The following is a 19296-nucleotide window of genomic DNA, read 5'->3' as shown; positions in this document are numbered from 1 at the left end:
ATTTAAAAGGAATGAAAGGTCTCTTAGTTGAGTGTTTCGTACGTTGAACTGTATAATTTATTTGTATAGCTTTCATAGTTGCTCTGGACAACATTATCAGCATCTAATTCATGAATTCTATATAAGTTAGACAATGATAATGTTGTCCGGAACTAGACTATGAAAACTCCTAGTCAATATTTATTGACTTTACTCAGATTAATGGTAATAACATGCTGAATATGAGTTGATATTATTCTCTACTCTAACCAATGTATAATGGATTATTTGTAATATTTTATAGATTAGAAAGTAACTGAATGATTTATTTGGTATTGTTTGTTTGATGTTTAGAACTGCAATTGATTAGTCTCTTATTGCCATATATGCATACTGTGCGTATTGCCTTAATATAGCCTTCAGTGACAAGCATTATAAGCAAAGATGGATAGTGGCTAGCAGTGGAATCCGGGACACGCGTTTCGTCTTATTTAGGACTCATCAACTAGATACACCTGCATCTCAGAGTTGATGTTCATTCTGGGACTGGAAATCAATACCATTCGCTGAAGCATTTTAGTGCAATTCTACAATGACACTAAATAGTGAGGAGATAACCCGTCGTTGCCTCTTCGTGGTCTCTACCTACTCTCCCACTGACTGCAGCTCAGACGATATAAAAGATGAGTTTTACAGGAAACTTTCTGACCTCCGAAAAGCTAGGCGTTCTGATGTAGTAATAGTGGCTGGTGACTTTAATGCTCAAGTAGGTAAACTAAGTGGAAGGGAAAGACACCTGGGTGGATCTTATGGTAAAAGAACAGATAATGGCGACCGTCTGTTGCAGCTATGCTCAGATAACCGCCTATTTCTTGCAAATACTAACTTTAAGCATAAGGAAAAACATCTTTTGACATGGCGACCCCCGAATTCGTCCCAACGTTGAACCCAATTAGATCACATCGCTATCAGCCACCGATGGAGGGGCTCGATAGAAGACTGTCGATCATTCTGGGGCACATGTTTAGACTCAGATCATGCTCTAGTGTGAGCACGTATCTGTCTGCGTCTTACTGGACGTAGGAAAGACACTGCAGAGAAGCCTCTAAGGGTTCTACTTCATGATAAGCAAGCTAAGAATATATTTCAGGAACAACTGGAAAAACAGTTAAGCAGTTATGTAAGTTGTGCCCACCCCGAGGCAGCGTGGAATGACATCCGAAAAGCTGTGGAAACAGCAGTGATATCCGCTAGTAAGGTAAGCCATAAGGTTAGGGAGAAACAATGGATCTCGGCAGCATCTACCGCACTGATAGATGCTCGAAAACTCATCCCATCTGGCTCTGAACATAACGAAGAGCGGAGTCAGCTTAAGCGAAGGCTAATAAGAAGCCTACGTAATGATCGTGAACAGTGGTGGTTAGCGAAAGCAAGGGAGATGGAAAAGGCAGCGGCAATATGTAACAGAAGACAACTGTTCAGACTTGTTAAAGAAACCGGTATTAAAAACCCAACTATCTCAGACAAAGATGGACATATCATTCATTCTAAATCCAGGAGATTGGATCGATGGGCAGAACACTTTAGGGATCAGTTCAACTGGCCTTCAGCCACACTTCAGTTACCCACGATCCCCAGTCGTCCTGAATGGCAAATTGATGTAAGCCCTCCAACCCTCTACGAGGTTGAAAAAGCTATAGGAAATCTAAAGCGAGGGAGAGCAGCAGGCCCTGACAGGTTTACCCCTGAGATTTTTAAGGATGGTGGTCCAGTACTAGCAGCGAGACTGACTGAGATCTTCGGTAGAATCTGGGAACTGGACGTAATTCCATCTGACTGGTCCCAACCATTGATTGTGCCAGTCTATAAGAAAGGACAAAAGTCCTCCTGTGACAATCACAGAGGGATCAGTTTGACTAATATATTGTCTAAAATATTAGCTTCAATAATACTAGGTCGCCTAACCAAAGCTCGTGAAGAGCAGACTAGAGAAAACCAGGCTGGTTTTCGACCTGGACGTGGTTGCATAGACCAGATATTCACCCTACGTCAGGTCCTAGAACATAGACACAAATTCAGACGTCCCTTAATAGTAGTATTTCTTGACCTTAAGGCGGCATTTGACTCCGTTGATCGTGAGGTTCTATGGCAGTGTTTGTCAGTGAAAGGAGTACCAAAGAAGTACATTAACCTCATAAAGGCTCTCTACTCGAACACAACTGGTCGAGTTAGAGCCTATGGCGAACTGTCATCAGAATTGATTACCTCAAGTGGCGTTCGTCAGGGCTGTCCACTCTCCCCATTCTTGTTTAACTTTGTCGTTGACATACTTTTAGAGATAGCACTTTCATCATCTAAACCTCCAGGAGTTGAACTTTTACTAGGAGGCTCACTTGTTGACTTAGAATACGCCGACGACATAGTTTTACTCGGTGAAGACGCTGACAAAATGCAGAGTCATCTGACCACTATAAGCAACAATGCAGGCATGTTCGGGATGCGATTATCTCCCTCGAAGTGCAAAATGTTACTTCAGGATTGGGTTTCAGCGACACCTGAACTAATGATAGGGAGTGAAGTAGTTGAGCGTGTAGACCACTTCACTTATCTTGGGAGTCTCATCAGCCCTTGTGGTCTGGTGTTTGACGAAATCTCAGCACGGATACAGAAGGCTCGTCTAGCTTTCGCCAACTTGCGTCATTTATGGCGTAGGCGAGATATCCGTCTAGCAACCAAAGGACGGGTTTACTGTGCAGCAGTTCGCTCCGTCCTACTTTATGGCAGTGAAACATGGCCAATAAGAGTAGAGGATATTCGTAGGCTACTAGTGTTCGATCATAGGTGTCTTCGAAGCATTGCTCGTATATCCTGGGACCACCGGGTAAGTAATGCAGATGTTAGGAAACGAGTACTAGGCAAGGATGGCAAATCGATTGATGAAGTAGTGAAACTTCATCAGTTGAGATGGCTGGGACACGTGTTACGTATGCCCAACCACCGACTGCCCCGACATGCAATGCTTTATAGTGTAGGAGCAAGTTGGAAGAAAGCTAGGGGCGGCCAGACCAAAATATGGCATAAATCAATGAAGTCACTGACAAGTGGACTGAGCCATGTTGGTAGGTGTAGACTACCTGGTTGGGATTCGAGAGATGATAGCAACCGATAGCTAGAGACCTTGAATGACATGGCTCAAAATCGTTTGCAATGGCGGAGGTGCATCCACTCTTTGTGTTCTCTCAAATTCTAATCTTCTGAATTACTTGTGTCCCTTTCCTTTTTCTCTTTCCAAATTTTATTTCACTGTATTATACTCCTTGAATAACATCTTCAAACCCTAATATTTCGGATTACTGCTTATACTCTTACTACTTCTACCATTATGGGATTTGAATCGACAACTTCATCTCTGTGCTAATGTGGTATGGAAAGTCGAACTGATGTACGTACGTACGAAGTTCTACGTCGTAACTGACTGACTGACTGACAATCTCATTAATATTAGAGGTAAAATATGAGAAGAATAATGTAAGGTAGAATGAGATTTTAACCCCACCGCCGAGGGCTACTGCCGGTCCGAAGCTCGGATAAAGGAGGAGGGTTGGGCATGGGGTTAGCGACCTTATCCCGTAGAAAACTAACTCGCTAAGAAAACGCTAACAGGCCTATGCTCCATTGAGGGTAACAGGTAAGTAAGAATGAGATTTTCAGTTTATAGGATTAATTACTGTAATCTGTTTGATATAATTTACTACTGAAATTATTTTGAAAAAGCGAATTAAGTAGACAATTGTTTGAATGAATAAAAGATAATCAAATTAAAAAGAAAATCCATTTGACGTATAATAAAATAGGGATCATGTTATATTGTAAGGTACTTTGTAAATAAATAATATATGTGTAATATCCCAATGAGTAGAAAAATGGATTTTCTGACGTTTCGTGACTTAGTGTAAGCCACTTCTTCAGAGAATAAATAACCAAATTAACATTAATCCAAGTTTAAATAGTACAACGGAATGACACGAATATTAGGTGCGATCAATCAAAAAACAAGTCTGAATAAATTAATATCCACACACTTTAATCGTTATATTGACTTCCATCCAGCACATCCTTTCAGTGCTAAGATCTTGTTAGCCTTAAATTTTTTTAAAAGAGTCAACAAGATCATCACTTCAGAAGAGGACAAACAAAAAGAACAAAAGAATGTAATTAGTAACTTACAATTTATTAAATTTCCTATGAAAATTATTAGATGTATATTAAAACAAGTCAGTTCAGTACGTAATAATAATAATTCGAATGAAATGCCACGGATTGGTACTGCAGTTTTACCATACCGTCATGACACAGCAGAAGAACTCCAAAGGATTTTAAGATAACACAAAATGAAAGTATATTACAAAACAACGAACACACTTCGAAATACTTTAGTTCGATTAAAAGAAAAAATCTCATTCGTGTCTACACAGAACTGCTTCTACAAACTAGGTTGTGTTGATTGTGATGCCATCTATATTGAAGAGTTATCTGGCGAAATCTTTACTCGTGCTAAAGAACATTAAATAAACAAAAAAACCTCCTAATAATCCTGTAGAACTGGATAGACTTCAAATTAAATCGGCAATAGCAGTTCACGCCATTTTCAACAATCATCAAATTGATTTCAAAAATATCAAAATACTACGAAAAGGCTTTTCCAATTACAAAGAAAGGAGAGTAGCTGAAGCATTCCATATAATGCTTAATCCTACTGCTCTCAATAGAAAGGAAGGCCTTACCATACATCCTAATTGGACTATCTATCATAGTCTGATATTATTTACAATTCACACCACTACCTTACAAATTAAACTCAATCCTTTGTCATTATAAAGGTCACACATAAACACACACGAATTTACATACATGCCACTTATGAATCATCTTGACCGAAATGACATGACATGACATTGATTTATTCAGACCAGTTTTTTGATTGATCATACCTAATATTTGTGCTGTTTCGTTATACTATTTAAACAGATTAATTTTGATTTGGTTATTTATTCTCTGAAGAAGTGGCTTACACTGGGTCACGAAACGTCAGAAAATCTAATTTGTCTACTTATTGGGTTGTTGCAAATATAGTAATTTACTTATAACAATCTACCCAATGCTTAATTTATTCAAAATTAGGGTAATTTGGTTAATTGTAGAAAACTATTAAAATAACCAATGTGATCTTTGTATTAATTTTCAATGAATTTTCTGGTCAAGTTTCAAATATGTATTCAAAAGAGTATGATCTGATGAAAGACAAATAGATATCATAACAATCAGATGATGAACAACAAAACGCAACATCAAATCTACATAAACAAAGATGGATTGGGGCTAGCAGTGGAATCCAGGACGCGCGTTTCATCCTATTTGGGACTCGTCAGCTGGATGTACTTGTATCTCAGTAGCTGAGTGGATAACACGATGGTGTTTGAAGCGAACGGTACTGAGTTCGAGTCCCAGAGTGAACGTCAACTCTGACATGCGGGTACATCCAGCTGATGAGTCCCAAATAAGACGAAACGCGCGTCCTGAATTTACTGCTAGCCACTATCCATCTTTGTTTATAATACTTGTGAATTAAGGCTATATCGAGGCTATACGCACAGTATATACATATGTCAATAAGAGACTGACCAGTTGCAGTCCTAAACATTAATGGGAAGATTCAAACAAACAATACAAAGTGACCAGGTTAAAGGCAAAGTACATAGTTTAATGCATGTAAATTTAGGAATGTCAAATCAAATAGAATAAAATTGTTAATGTTGATATGACTCATATAGAATGTTAACACTTGAATCTGTATATACGTAAAGTGAAAATTTTAGATCTGTGATCAGAATATAAATATGAGTCAGATAGGGTGAGAGAGATATATGATAGTGCAATTACAATTCGATCAAGTGGAAGACTAAATGTGTGAAAAATTAGTCAGACGTAATAAGGACGGATCAATGCGATGTGAATGAATCATGTTTAGGGGGAATTAATAATGATATTTAACCATTAATAATAATAATAAAATACAAAGATTTGTGAATAAAGATAAGAGAGACAATTACATTTGACTACGAAAGGTCGTAAGTACATAGTCAAATTAGGTCATACAATAGCTAAGATGATTGTTCATTATTTGGCCTTGTGGTTGGCCAAGGGAGAAGTAGGGGTTGGAGATATTTCTTCTGTACACATAGCTCAGGTTTCTTCATTCTGATGGCTACTGCCTCCGCCGTTTGAAGGACTTTAAGCCTGACAAGCTTAGGCAAAAAATTACTGACCTTATAAATAATTGAAAAAGATTGGTTTATACTGGCACTATGACCAGTTTGTACTAAATGGGCCAAAATCGAGCTGTTTACTTTCCTCATCAGACCTTTGCTTAGCCACTCTGGGAGGTGTTCACGAGCACGAAAATGTAAATTCCTAGAACTTCGACCAATATAACTTGATCCACAGGAGCAGTCGAAATGATAAATACAAAATGAAGTGGTCATTCTAGGAACTTCATCTTTAAGCCTCGGTGTCACCATTGGACGCGTAGAAAACACCAAACGTAGTTCACCTGCGTTGAAAGATTTTTGGATAGATCTGCGTAATCTCTGAGCAAGTATTTCGCCAGCGGCATCCCCCTGAATTGTAGGCGCATGAACAACGACTTTTTCTTGACCGTCTGGAATTCGCCTATTTTCACTTTAAAGATCATATATTTAATTATACATTTTCTGGGATACCCGTTCTCCCTTAGAGCATTATGCAATGTGTTTAGCTCATTGTCAACTACATCCGCCGAACATATAGTACGTATTCGATAGCTAAGGGTTTTGATTAGGTTTCGTTTGTACTGTAGAGGTACAAAGCTAAGGAAGTGTGTATACTGTCCAGTCCACGTACTTTTTCTGTTCATGTTTCTTCTTAACGATCCATCTGATCTCTTAGTTAAGAGGACGTCCAAAAAGGCTAATCGGCCATCACTCTCTTCTTCCAATGTAAACTGGATGCACTTCGTTAAACTGTCTAAGCACATCTTGTTGTGAAATATTATCTTTACACAGGATGAATGTGTCATCCATATACCTGCAGTAAAATTTGAATTCTTGAATAATCTTTTTCAGATGACCGTTCTCTAGTTTAGCTAGAAATATATCAGCTAGTATAGGGCCCAGAGGTGAACCCATTGTCACACCATCTGTTTGTCTAAATATTTCACCGTTGAATTTGAAATTTACATTCATGGCGCATTTCAGTAATAACTCTTTCAAGACATTAATCGGAACTGTAGTTTCAATTTTATTTTTTTCAATCAGTTGTTCCCCTATATATTCTACGGTCTCTAGAAGTGGGACATTCGTGAATAGTGATGTTACATCCAAAGACATCATCTTTAGTCCCAAAGTATTGACATTTTTTACTTTATCCACAAATTGAAATACATCCTTAACACTATGTTTTACCAGCTTTTCGTGGATAGGTTTCAATAAAGTTACCAACCATTTAGCTATAGTATGATAAGCAGAGTTATACATATCTAAAATAGGTCTTAATGGGATCCCCGGTTTGTGTACCTTTGGTAATCCATACAGTCTTGGCAGATAGGTTCCAACTGGTTTAATCATTTCATACAAACCAGACGAAATAGTCTGGTTGTCTCTGAGCTTCTTCAAAGAACAAGTAAGCTCCTTCTCTATTTTCATATTGAGATCTTTATGGTTAGTTATTTTTTGAGATTTCAATTCGTCATTTAAGATGGTCCCCATTTTATCAATATAATCGTTTTTATTGAGAAGAACCACTCCTGAACCTTTGTCAGGTTTCATAATCAATAACGCCTCATCCTTTAGGAGTACGTTAATAGCTTCCTTATGCCTTTTTGTAAGAATACTTTTGTAATTAAATTTATTGTTTTTATACTGGTAGCAACAGTCCACAAGAGTAGATTTAAAGTGCTCCAGTTGTTGATCAGAATTAGCCACTAAATCACGTGTCTGGCTGTATAGATTCTCAAACTGTACTCACGACCTTTCGTAGTCAAATGTAATTGTCTCTCTTATCTTTATTCACAAATCTTTGTATTATTATTATTATTATTATTATTATTATTATTATTATTATTATTGGTTAAATATCATTATCAATTCCCCCTAAACATGATTCATTCACATCGCATTGATCCGTCCTTATTACGTCTGACTAATTTTTCACACATTTAGTCTTCCACTTGATCGAATTGTAATTGCACTATCATATATCTCTCTCACCCTATCTGACCCATATTTATATTCTGATCACAGATCTAAAATTTTCACTTTACGTATATACAGATTCAAGTGTTAACATTCTATATGAGTCATATCAACATTAACAATTTTATTCTATTTGATTTGACAATCCTAAATTTACATGCATTAAACTATGTACTTTGCCTTTAACCTGGCCAATTTTTCGGATTATTAATTTGGATATATAATTGTAGAACCTGAAGAGGGAATTTATCGAAAAGAATATTCTTCGTTCAAATATTAGTCTTTTAATATGATTGGGATTTTTAAACGAATACAAAGTGAATTTAAGTCTACAGCTATCCTATACCTCTTGGTTTACAATGATATCCTAACCGAGATCAATTTGTAAAAAAATACATAATACAAATCAAACCGATCTCTACAATATCCTTCAGCTGAAACAATTGACTTATCAGTTTCTCATTGTAACTTCAACACGTTTAGATTGAACTAGAAAGAGACTTGAGTGAATGATTATATTTATTTATATAGGATGACAGGGGTTTTGAGCTAGATTCTATAGCATAATTGGTAGAATTAAAAAAAAGACACTTGTAATCTAAAGATCATGAATTAATCCTAATACCATCATAACATACCTAGTCTGTCCTTATTGTTATGATGGCTTGATAAATGTGATGAAATACTGAAATTACTTGATGAGTGATTCAATCGTAAGAATCTCAAAAATAAAACTGAATATGAATGAATAATATGTAATTAAAGAGATCAATATTTTAACACCGTACTCAATCGGAATTTTACTATCAAATAACTGATCACATTGATCAAGAATAAAATATTGAAAGTCTGACAGTAATTATTAGATCTTTATTATCAGAAGGGGTTTTGTGGAGATTTCAGTATTTTTCAAAGTTGAAATCATGAGTCAATTGAAGCTAGACCACCACATCTGTTGTGAGATAACAACTCACTGAAGACAATTGGTGAATGGTTGCTCATAATTCGTGGATCGGTTGAAGTTAGACATTAACACCGTTGGATGCCAGCTCAGTGGTCTATCGGTTAAGTGGCTCTGGCTCGAGACTGGTAGGTCTTGGGTTCGAATCTCGCGAGTGCGGGGTCGTGGATGCGCACTGCTGAGGAGTCCCACAATGGGACGAAACGGCCGTCCAGTGCTTCCAGGTTTTCAATGGTGGTCTAGCTTCAATTGACTCATGATTTCAACTTTGAAAGATCTTTATTACATAATTGTCTTGATATTCATAAACATAATTCCCTTAAAACATCCATAACTTAATTACAATCTAAATACAATTTACAATGAAGATTGATATTACTGAATAAAAAATGGTATATTTATTATAAACGGTAATTACCACAACATGGTAAAATAAGGCAGCTCTGACATGTTGAGCTAATTGAACACCGGCATCATAAAACACATCTTTAGCCAACGGATCTCCAGTTCGAGCAACTGGAAAAGAAAGAGGAAGAGACATTTGGTAAACAACTTAAAAACACAAGATCCAGTGTTCAAATTGATTAACCAAGTGACAAATAATATCACGCTATATTGATTACATTTTAAAACAATAATAAGTAGGTTGGTCAAAATGTTTGTCAAAATAATATTTGAACTTGATAACAACGTACGATAAACGTTTAGTTATAATTTCAACGAAAGGGGTGGATAAATAGTAGTATGAGGTCGGTTACATCATGCACTATTGTTTAGACAATCAGGTCACATTCTTAACTCTAACACAACAGATATGACTTCTGATCTCATGTGAACCTCTATAGTATATTACATAATTTTGCTGTACCGTAAAAAACAAAAGAAATACCTTCATTTTGTGATTGAATTTAAAGAAAGTTTAACGAACTAAGTGAATTAAGGTGTGCGAACATATTTATTCATTTATGTGAACACACAAACATTGGTACAAAAGGGTACCAAATACATACATATGCGCCACACAATCAAAATGAGGCCAATAGCAGTTATCACTGATTTATGTGAGAGCTGCCGAGGTACTCAAACCGAAGTAGGTAAACATGTTAGTTATAGACAACATATATAGGAGTAAGTTGAGAAGAGGTTAAAAGTATTTCAGTTAAAACACGACATTATTCCATTACTTATTGACTGACCATATTAAGAGTACTTAATAGATTATAAACTAATTGGTTGACGAATGACACTGAAAACTGGAGTACGACCGTAAATAACCAAGTATTATTTTCAATTCAACTGAAATTTTGAACATCCTATTAATGAGTGCCTATGACCTTCTTCACTAGCATAGCCACGGCTCGACTGACTGAAAATTTCTTTTTTTGCGATGTAAAATGAAGAAACTTGAAGCTGATCTCTACTGTGCTTGTGTGCTCGTGTGTTAACGCGACTAATATATATATATATATATATATATATATATATAATAGACCAGTATTGAGATATGGGACATCTAAGTTGAATAAAAATCTTGTGAAGCTATATGATACTGTAATAAAAGAAAAATAGACAGGTTGGCCCTTGGAATAGTACACTAGATATTAGACAACTAGATCAGTAAGACCCAAATAGATCACTACAAGATTGGATTATTCAATATACTCGACCCAATTATTCGACAAAACGATCAAGAATAAAGTTTTATTGACAAAACACAAAGCAACCAAAGAGTGAAATCACAGTGAAATAGTAAAGAAATCAGTTTTACACATCAGATTAGTTTCTTACATCGACTGCGTCCGAATGTCTACCTCCATTCATAACCTAATCACGGCCTACTTTGACCGAAAACATACCAAATGTGTTCCATAAGTTATTGAGTTGTTGCTTAAATGACGACGCTAGTCTTCATCAACTTGACAAGAAAGCTCACTGGGTAACTCATACAACAATTTATAACAGCAGACAAGAAGCAAGGTAATGAAATGACATTATAGATTTCAAATACATATTAGATTTGTCTATAGATTGAGCAATAAAAAAGTCTAACTTGTGTGTAAAAATGTGGTTTATGACTAACGATTTTTACGTGAGATCTTGAACAATCAAATTATAATATAAGAATAGTGAGATCTTATGAGGTTATTTTGAATCGTTTCATTTTCAGCATGAATGATATATACTATCATCATCCATCTTACCATGCTCCAACAAAATTGCACATTTCTACTCAAATTATAAGAGTCAAGCTGTGATATTACTTTAAGATCACGATACATTTATATAAAAATTTATTTATTTAAACACATAAATATTGGTACAAGTAAGCACCAGATATATATGCGCCTCACAAATCTCATTTGATTTGTGTGAGGGCTGGGATACTGTTCAGGTGCCAAGACTGAAACAAGTGGTTTCCTTAGGGGGCCCACACCCCGAGCCTTTGACCTAAAGGTCTAACCCACAAGGCAGTGGAGCAATGTTAGGAGATGCATTCCCATGGTAGTCGGTGACCAACAATTGGTTCATACGCCATTTGTTCCTTCAGGATATTGTAGCCCATGTGCACCTTTGGCTTGGAATCAGGGTTTTTCAACTCCTCTAGGTGAACTTCCTGTGTCCACCGACCCGGTTAAAGCGCCGGACATTCGATTTTCGTCCTCTTAATTTCGTAAACAACAGTAATGCCACGAGAAGGCAGTGAGTAGGACTTCCGTGGTAGAGTCTATATACGCGTGGCCATGTGAGAGCATTTGGAGAGAGAGAGCGGACTCTCCCCACTCTCGGCCGTACCAGGGCATTTGGGGGCTTATATAAAAAATATGTAAAAATAGGATTTGGAGTTAGGATCAAGGTGTTCATCTTGAACTGACATTAACTGAAATATAACAATTCTAATGTTCTAGCGCAGCCTATGCTCCATTGGGAGTAACAGGAGTAAGTAATGTTCTAGCATCATTAATCATCTATTTGCTCTGGCTATCTCCTGAATGGATAAAAGTGTCATGATCTCAAAAGTTATTGTTCTGTGAGATCGTATACTTTTACAGATCAAAAGCACAAATAGAAGAAACCAAACAAGTCACTTACTTCGAGAAAAATGTTCACATAGTCCAGCAACTTTATTTTTACTAAAATCTGTGTAGAAATGCTGAAGTAATTCTAGATTGTTTTCTACATTAAAATAGGCATAAATAACTCTACGTACATTATCCAAGTTATAAGTAGTATCTATAATTTTGTCGTCTGATAAAATGAGTTTTTCTATCATTCTCTGTGCAATCCAGTAAGCTAATATAATACATAGAGAGAGAGAGAGAAGGTAGGAGGAAAAACAATAATTGAATGAAGTTTTGAGTGCAATGTTTACACAGAACAATATCATAATAATAGTCTTAAATTATTGGATTACGTTTTCGTTTTGCGTGAGATTTTTCCCAGTTCGCAAAGTAATGAAATTAATAGAGGACTTATTGGAGTTTGTCAATACTTGGATATTATATTCCACCTATACCATAAACGAAAACTCATAAATTCTTCGATTAGATTTATTCACATGATTGACAAGTGAAGTATATTCCTACGTTTCATAACTTCGAATCAGAATAGATAAATGATTCTAAGTACCTTTATTAGTTAGATGAGATTATATCATGTTTATCATGTCCCACTAAACAATCTAAGCAGTTCAGTGGACAGAAGCTTCGTTTCACCCTTGAAAACATCTACGGGAAAGTCGTCCGAACCTGGCGACCTGCAATGCTGCATAAATGGAATCACCACTTAGACTCAGCATGACTTTGATTTGTATACCCATAGATGGGCAAGTATGATCGGGGACCCAAATTATTCATTATTTCACACCTTTCACTACTGTTCCCTATACATGTCCCACCTAGCTTCTCTGACTAATTACATTTTCTATCTCTGTAATGATTATACTGATTTAAATTTCATATACAAATTAAGAACTAAAGACCAAGCTTTACTTGTTTTAACTACAGTTTTCCGTAGACTCGAACTTGACAATGTTACGAAAAGTACTTCAACATAGGTAGGAGAATTCGGGATATCTTCTCGAACAACTATTTGGCACCTTTAAGCTTAACAGCCATTTCGTTATTAATGGCTTCGATGAGTCGGAACAGGTTCTGGAAGTTATCAGATCAAGCTACTGGTTTTAACGCTGTGAACACCAGGTCTAGATTGTGCGATTTCGAGGACGAGGGATTTATATATATTATCACACTGGAGTTTCCCCCGAGCAAGTTGATCTGCATCACATTTTAGAGGGTTTAAAATAACCTAGTGTTCATGGGTTGAATGTTTTGCGAAGTCACAAGCTACCTTACTTTCCATTTCCATGGTGTCTTATAAATAAAGCCAGTAATCATTAATCCTTCTTGGTGAACTGACAGTTAACCTAGAACCTAGCTCAGTTCCATAGTCAGACACAATAGTAAGTGAAGCCAGTAAACTTACACAAATTTATTTAGGATATGACATATTTGTCTGGTAAAACGCAAGGGTTTAATGTATACTAGATGTTGATCCCGATCGAGAAAACTGCTACGCACGCAGTGACATTCTTGTACAAATCTGAGAGGTCAGTAGCTGATTGTAGACGTAATTCAGTTTAGTTCAAGCTTGAGTTACAGAAAGAAGAGGACAAGCAGAATATAGATTTTTCATATTCAAAGACATGTTTTAAGTGCCCAAAGTTCACTTTAGTTGACGTCCTCCAACTAAATCAGTGAACAGAAAGTTCTTTGAAAAAGTGACAAACGCGTAATGCTACAGATAAGATGTTGATTAAATCGCCTAATTAGTGATGTGCTATATATGTCTTCAATATATGCTAATTTGGCAGATAATGTTAGTAGTAAAAATAAGCTTTATTATCAAAACTATACATCCCTAAGTTATATACTTTCCTTTTAGTTTGAATAAATGCAAACAACGTGAAAATTTCAGTTACTTTTGAAATGACATACTTGTACTAAGCTAAACAGTTAATCTGTTCCTTACTTTTGATAAGACAAATCCATTGGTTGACTGAATCAATAATCTACATTTCTTTCAAATTAATGTATAATCAGAATGCCGGCTCAGTGGTCTATCGGTTAAGTGGCTCTGGCTCGAGACTGGTAGGTCTTGGGTCCGAATCTCGCGAGTGCGGGATCGTGGATGCGCACAGCTGAGGAGTCCCACAATAGGACGAAACGACTGTCCAGTGCTTCCAGGTTTTCCATGGTGGTCTAGCTTCAATTAACTCATGATTTCAAATTTGAAAAATTAATGTATAACTTTATAACCACAGGTAGAAAAACAAGTTCAATGAGACTACTGTTTTAATTTACGAAAGAAATATCTAAAAAACAAAATTTCTGACACTCAAATAAGAAAAACAGAATCCTAGTTTAATTGTTTACTTTTTTGGGGGATTTTTTAAGGGTAACATTCAACAACATGAAAAAAGGCAACGAGAACCATACCTGAACCTTTTTCACCTAGTAAATGTCCATAACCACCGATACGTTGAAATGTTAAATTTTCTCGTACATAACAACATATTGATCCAGTTCCAGAAATTAATACTATTGCGGCTATATATACAAAATACAAGGTAAACGTGACAAATTTGATATGAAATATAATGAAAATATCATGTGCTCACTAGTGATTATCTTCGAGAGCAAACCTCTAAGGGTTCTAGTTAGAAACTATAATCAGAGGAGCTGAACATGTCGGGCGTGAGACAGTTACCCATCGAAGATAATGAAAGTTGGTCGCATTATTTCATTGGTTGGTTGAGCTTCAACATTAACACAGTTGGATGCCAACCTAATGGCTTAGAGACTAAGCGTTCACACGAGGAACAGAAGATCCTGGGTTAGGTTTTCCGAGTGCGGGGTCGCGAATGCTCACCAATGAGGGGTCCAGTAGTTAAAGATGAAACGACCCTACAACGCTTGAAGAGTATTAAGTATTATACATTAATACATTGTATCGTAAGCGTAATAAACTGATAAAAGTCATGAAACATATTACAAAAAAACTTGTAGCAAATTTTGTTCTAATAAATGATCATTTCTTTCTTGTTAGGACTCATTGGCAAGACATATTCGTAATTTTGACAATACTTAAGCTGATTCGGAAATCCAAAGTCCTTGAGATATCATACAGAGATTTTACTACCAAAATAGTTCAGGCTACTACTAATCCCCGTGCTAAATGGATCATATCCTTCAATCGATCATGTAACGGGATCCAATAAACTGGTCAAGTTTTAAGTGATAATAAACGTCTTTCAAGTTTGGAAAAAAATAAGTGAAACAACTAACCTTTATCACATACTGTTAAAAAGGTACCAATACTGTCATTACATATGTGAATTTCTTGTGCGACATTTGGACAGTGTTTTTTGATAGCATTAACTAGTTCATTTTGGTTTGCTTCAGTATCGGCACCACTCAATGATAGACCCTGAAAAATTGTATATCAAGTAAAACTTTTAAATATAGCACATCGTTGGAACCATTCAATTACGCTTTCCCTCCGTCAATCCTCACGTTCTCAGCTTTCAACACCTTAGAGTATTAATGTGTGAAAGGGAAGGTGTAGACCTGACACTTTTAAAAATAGAATAGTCATGATATTTGGAACACTCTTTTCATGATATTTGATCACTTGGTGTTTTCTACTTTCTTCAGTAAAATACGAAGAGACTGATGTTTCTGGTGGTCTTTGAGGGTTTAAAGGTTTGGTAAGTTGCAAAATCGGTTGAATTAAATTTAAGCTGAAAAACTTCTATCTTACAGCGATTCCTCAGATAACACGTGGAAAGGATTTATAGAACTTTCTACAGTAATCAATTTGATGGTTTTCTTAGACAAATACGCTGTTTTTTGTATTTGTTCTACATTCTTTTTTGTTGGACACACCATTGAGGATTGCAGTATACTTCACATATAAAGACTTCACTTGTTTTCACTTCACAAGATTTCTATTGCTTAATTTGACGTCTACCACTAAAAAACGCCGTCAGTTAAATATATGCAAGGGAGATTCCACCATAACATGTATCAATCAATTTTTGTTGGATCGTTGCTTTGAAACAAAGTGAGTTATTGAAAAGCACTGAATGATGATCCATTTTGTGATTCACATGACGCTCACTTCATCAAAATATCAAATTTGATGGACACTTGCAGTTCACAATGAGGATGTTGGAGTCGTTGTGATCTCTGAACTGGATTGATGCATATACACATAGGTTCAGCAGGGAAAAGTTGAATTATTAGACGAAAGAAATACAAAGAAAGCTAGAAAACTCTTAGAAACCCAGCATTTTGATCAAGCATCAATCAATAGACATATCGAAATCAACTACATCTACTAAATAACAAAAAAAATAATTAACAACCACAAAATCAGAGTCTAGGTTAGTGGAAAAGCGATTAAAATAAACATATAAGCAACCGCCATTCAACTTTCAATGACAATCATTCAAATTTCAGGTTAAAAAAACAATTTGTTAATTAATTGTGGAGAGATTCTAATAGCTCACTTCTTTTTTAATCACGTGCTGATGTGCTGTTCAGAATAATGAAAGCCTCACAACCAATCCATTCAGCCCACAGATAATAAAAAGCTCCAATAAATATCAAAGTGTTAATTTTGGCTTTAGATTAGAAAAGAAACTTCAGGATACTACCAATAATGTGTTATGCTTGAAGAGATTACGAGATCACTTAAATCAGCGAACGGAACAAAGACAGTGACACAATAACAAGATAAGCTAACTATTTTGATGCGTCCAAGCCCTAGAGGAAACGTTTAGGTTCAAAGGAGGAAAAATGTATTCCACAGACAGCCAGAAGTACGAATAAAAACAGCAAGCATAACTCAAGCGTATATATACAGCGTAAGATGCCCTTGGGAAACGTCACAAAACAGCCTATTAGAAAGGACAACAAACCAATGATATTAAGGGTCCTTCTAAGTAGGAAATACAATCTGAAGATAAAAGTGCGCTCTTTTGGCGAGAAAATAAAAAATTCAAACTTCCAGAAGAAAATTACAAAAATAAGACGTTTACTAAGTGAGTTCTGGGGATGTGACATTCACAACATAATGTCACATGCCTTATGTACTAATGATAATAGTGTTTTTTGTATTTTACTGATAGATAAATTTGAATAACATTAAAGTCAAGTCGGTTTTTTTAAACAAATGTTTTTGTCACCCTTAATCAAAAAATCTTCATCCCATTTTTATTTCAATCCGTTTCGTCCAATGAAATTCCTAGTTGTAAATGCGTTATAATTAGTTATGTAATTCTTGAAATTCTTATAAAAGCTCTGTACTTATCGATATAGAAAATTTTCTTCACAATATGAACGTCAGTAACGTGCAAATTACAGGCTCTGTTGTTCCTCACGTAGTCACAGAAACGGAAAACGTATTTTTGAATACATTGTATCTTGTAGCGTCCCCATCACTGCAAGCGTTAAAGAGCGCCATTAGAACTTATGAAATAGCAACGTACTGCCATTATGCGGTGAGAGATTCTCATTTCCATGGAGATCGGAAGCCGTATATTAAATTTGTATGTTGGAGAAAGGGCTATAAAACACCTAGCGGTTCTTCGCAGCCGATTAGACGAAGGAGGTAATTTGATTAGTGTTATTATATTGTTCATTGAGGACTTCAATGGACACTCAACGTCCGGCCTTCATCTTTTGTAAGTTTCTTGAAGGTTATTGGACTGTTGTTCGTGGGAATGTGCATCACAATCACGAGTGCAATTCCCTGAGGTACGACTGTAACACATGGATGCGCCGATTAACGGCGGCGGAATTGGAAACAGTGAAGCCACTGCTGATATCTGGAACATCAGCATTCAATGTGATACACTACGCGTACCAATCATATGGGAAACGTCTTACAGCTCAAGATGTTTTCAATATGCGTTACAAAGTGTTCTTGTGCCGCGTGCACCTTCTTCGAAATGTCATCAAGAGGGTAAGCTTTCCTCTCTTAACAATTAACCCATTCATCGTGTTCGTAGAGGCTACGATCTGATCTTCTTCAAATGTTCTACCGTCTTATGCTAACAAGAAATGTGGAAAGGTAAATCGAAATATGCTTTACAATGTATTGTAGCTTCCAACGGTATGTGTCATTTATCGAAGCAGCAGACGGGAATTTCTACCAATATTTGAGAGATCAGTTATTGTCCAAAAAGCACAAGTGGTCGAACGCTTTTAGACCAGCTGCAATGCTTCTAGATCAAAGCAATACAAATTTCGTTGAGACGACCCATCGAATTTTAAAGTTGCATAAGCTGAACAGAAAAACATCCGTGTTCAGATCGATATTTAGTGTTCTGCTTCGCACTGGATATTGGATAGAAGCTAGAGTTCAAAAGTACTCCACTGAATGCCGTAGCAGAGCTGTGCTGGGTCGCGATCCACAACTACGTCGTCTTCAGGAAACACTTACACCTGCTGCATGTTAACTGCTGAAGCGGCACTTGCGTGTTCCTGTTACTGACTTCGTATTGTCGGGGGAGTTCTTCACGGCCGTTGATACTACAGGAACTTACACAGTCTCCAGAAATCCTATTAGTTGTTCCTGTATCTTTTATGTAGAACACAGAGTCGTATTGTGGTGTAGTCTACTTATATCTATATAAGTAGTATATGGTGTTGGTCAGACATAGAATGTATTTTGCCAGAAGACCGATGTGCAAAGAACTGAAATGAAGCGCAATCGTTTGGAAAATGCATGAGCAATGAAATTAGAGAAGAAACAGAGAAGATTGAAACAATTGGTTGTTAATTTGCAAATTGACTGTTCATTGTTTGGTTATCAGAATTTACTGAGATAGTCTGTAATGTTTGCTTAAATACATTCGATTGTCCCCAGTCGTGTTCTGTTCACTACATTTGGTGTCGCTGCCAACCAGAAGGAGGAAGGGTGCTGTTCTGCGGACGCCGCTGCGCGTCTGGAGTGGAGGGGCTAGGTGTTGCAGGCGTGTGGGGGGTGTGGGGGGCCTGGGGG

At 36.5% G+C, this 19296-nt stretch overlaps 1 protein-coding gene across 1 annotated transcript in view; it reads right to left on the bottom strand.

The window, feature by feature from the left end:
* The window catches only part of Smp_092390 (hypothetical protein), a gene marked incomplete at its 3' end in the record, with an annotated part of 31648 nt that overhangs the window by 2630 nt on the left and 9722 nt on the right, over positions 1-19296 (bottom strand). Inside the window, exons 5-8 of the mRNA XM_018796508.1 lie at positions 15573-15714; positions 14724-14834; positions 12319-12519; positions 9647-9744 (exon numbers count right to left, since the gene is read on the bottom strand). Of these exons, the coding sequence (XP_018651643.1) occupies positions 9647-9744; positions 12319-12519; positions 14724-14834; positions 15573-15714 (552 nt within the window). The remainder of the gene's footprint in view (positions 1-9646; positions 9745-12318; positions 12520-14723; positions 14835-15572; positions 15715-19296) is intronic.

This window comes from Schistosoma mansoni, chromosome 4, assembly GCF_000237925.1.
Source record: "Schistosoma mansoni strain Puerto Rico chromosome 4, complete genome".
NCBI lineage: Eukaryota > Metazoa > Platyhelminthes > Trematoda > Strigeidida > Schistosomatidae > Schistosoma > Schistosoma mansoni.
The sequence above is the reverse complement of the archived record's forward strand: the minus strand, read 5'-3'. Positions and strand labels throughout refer to the sequence as shown.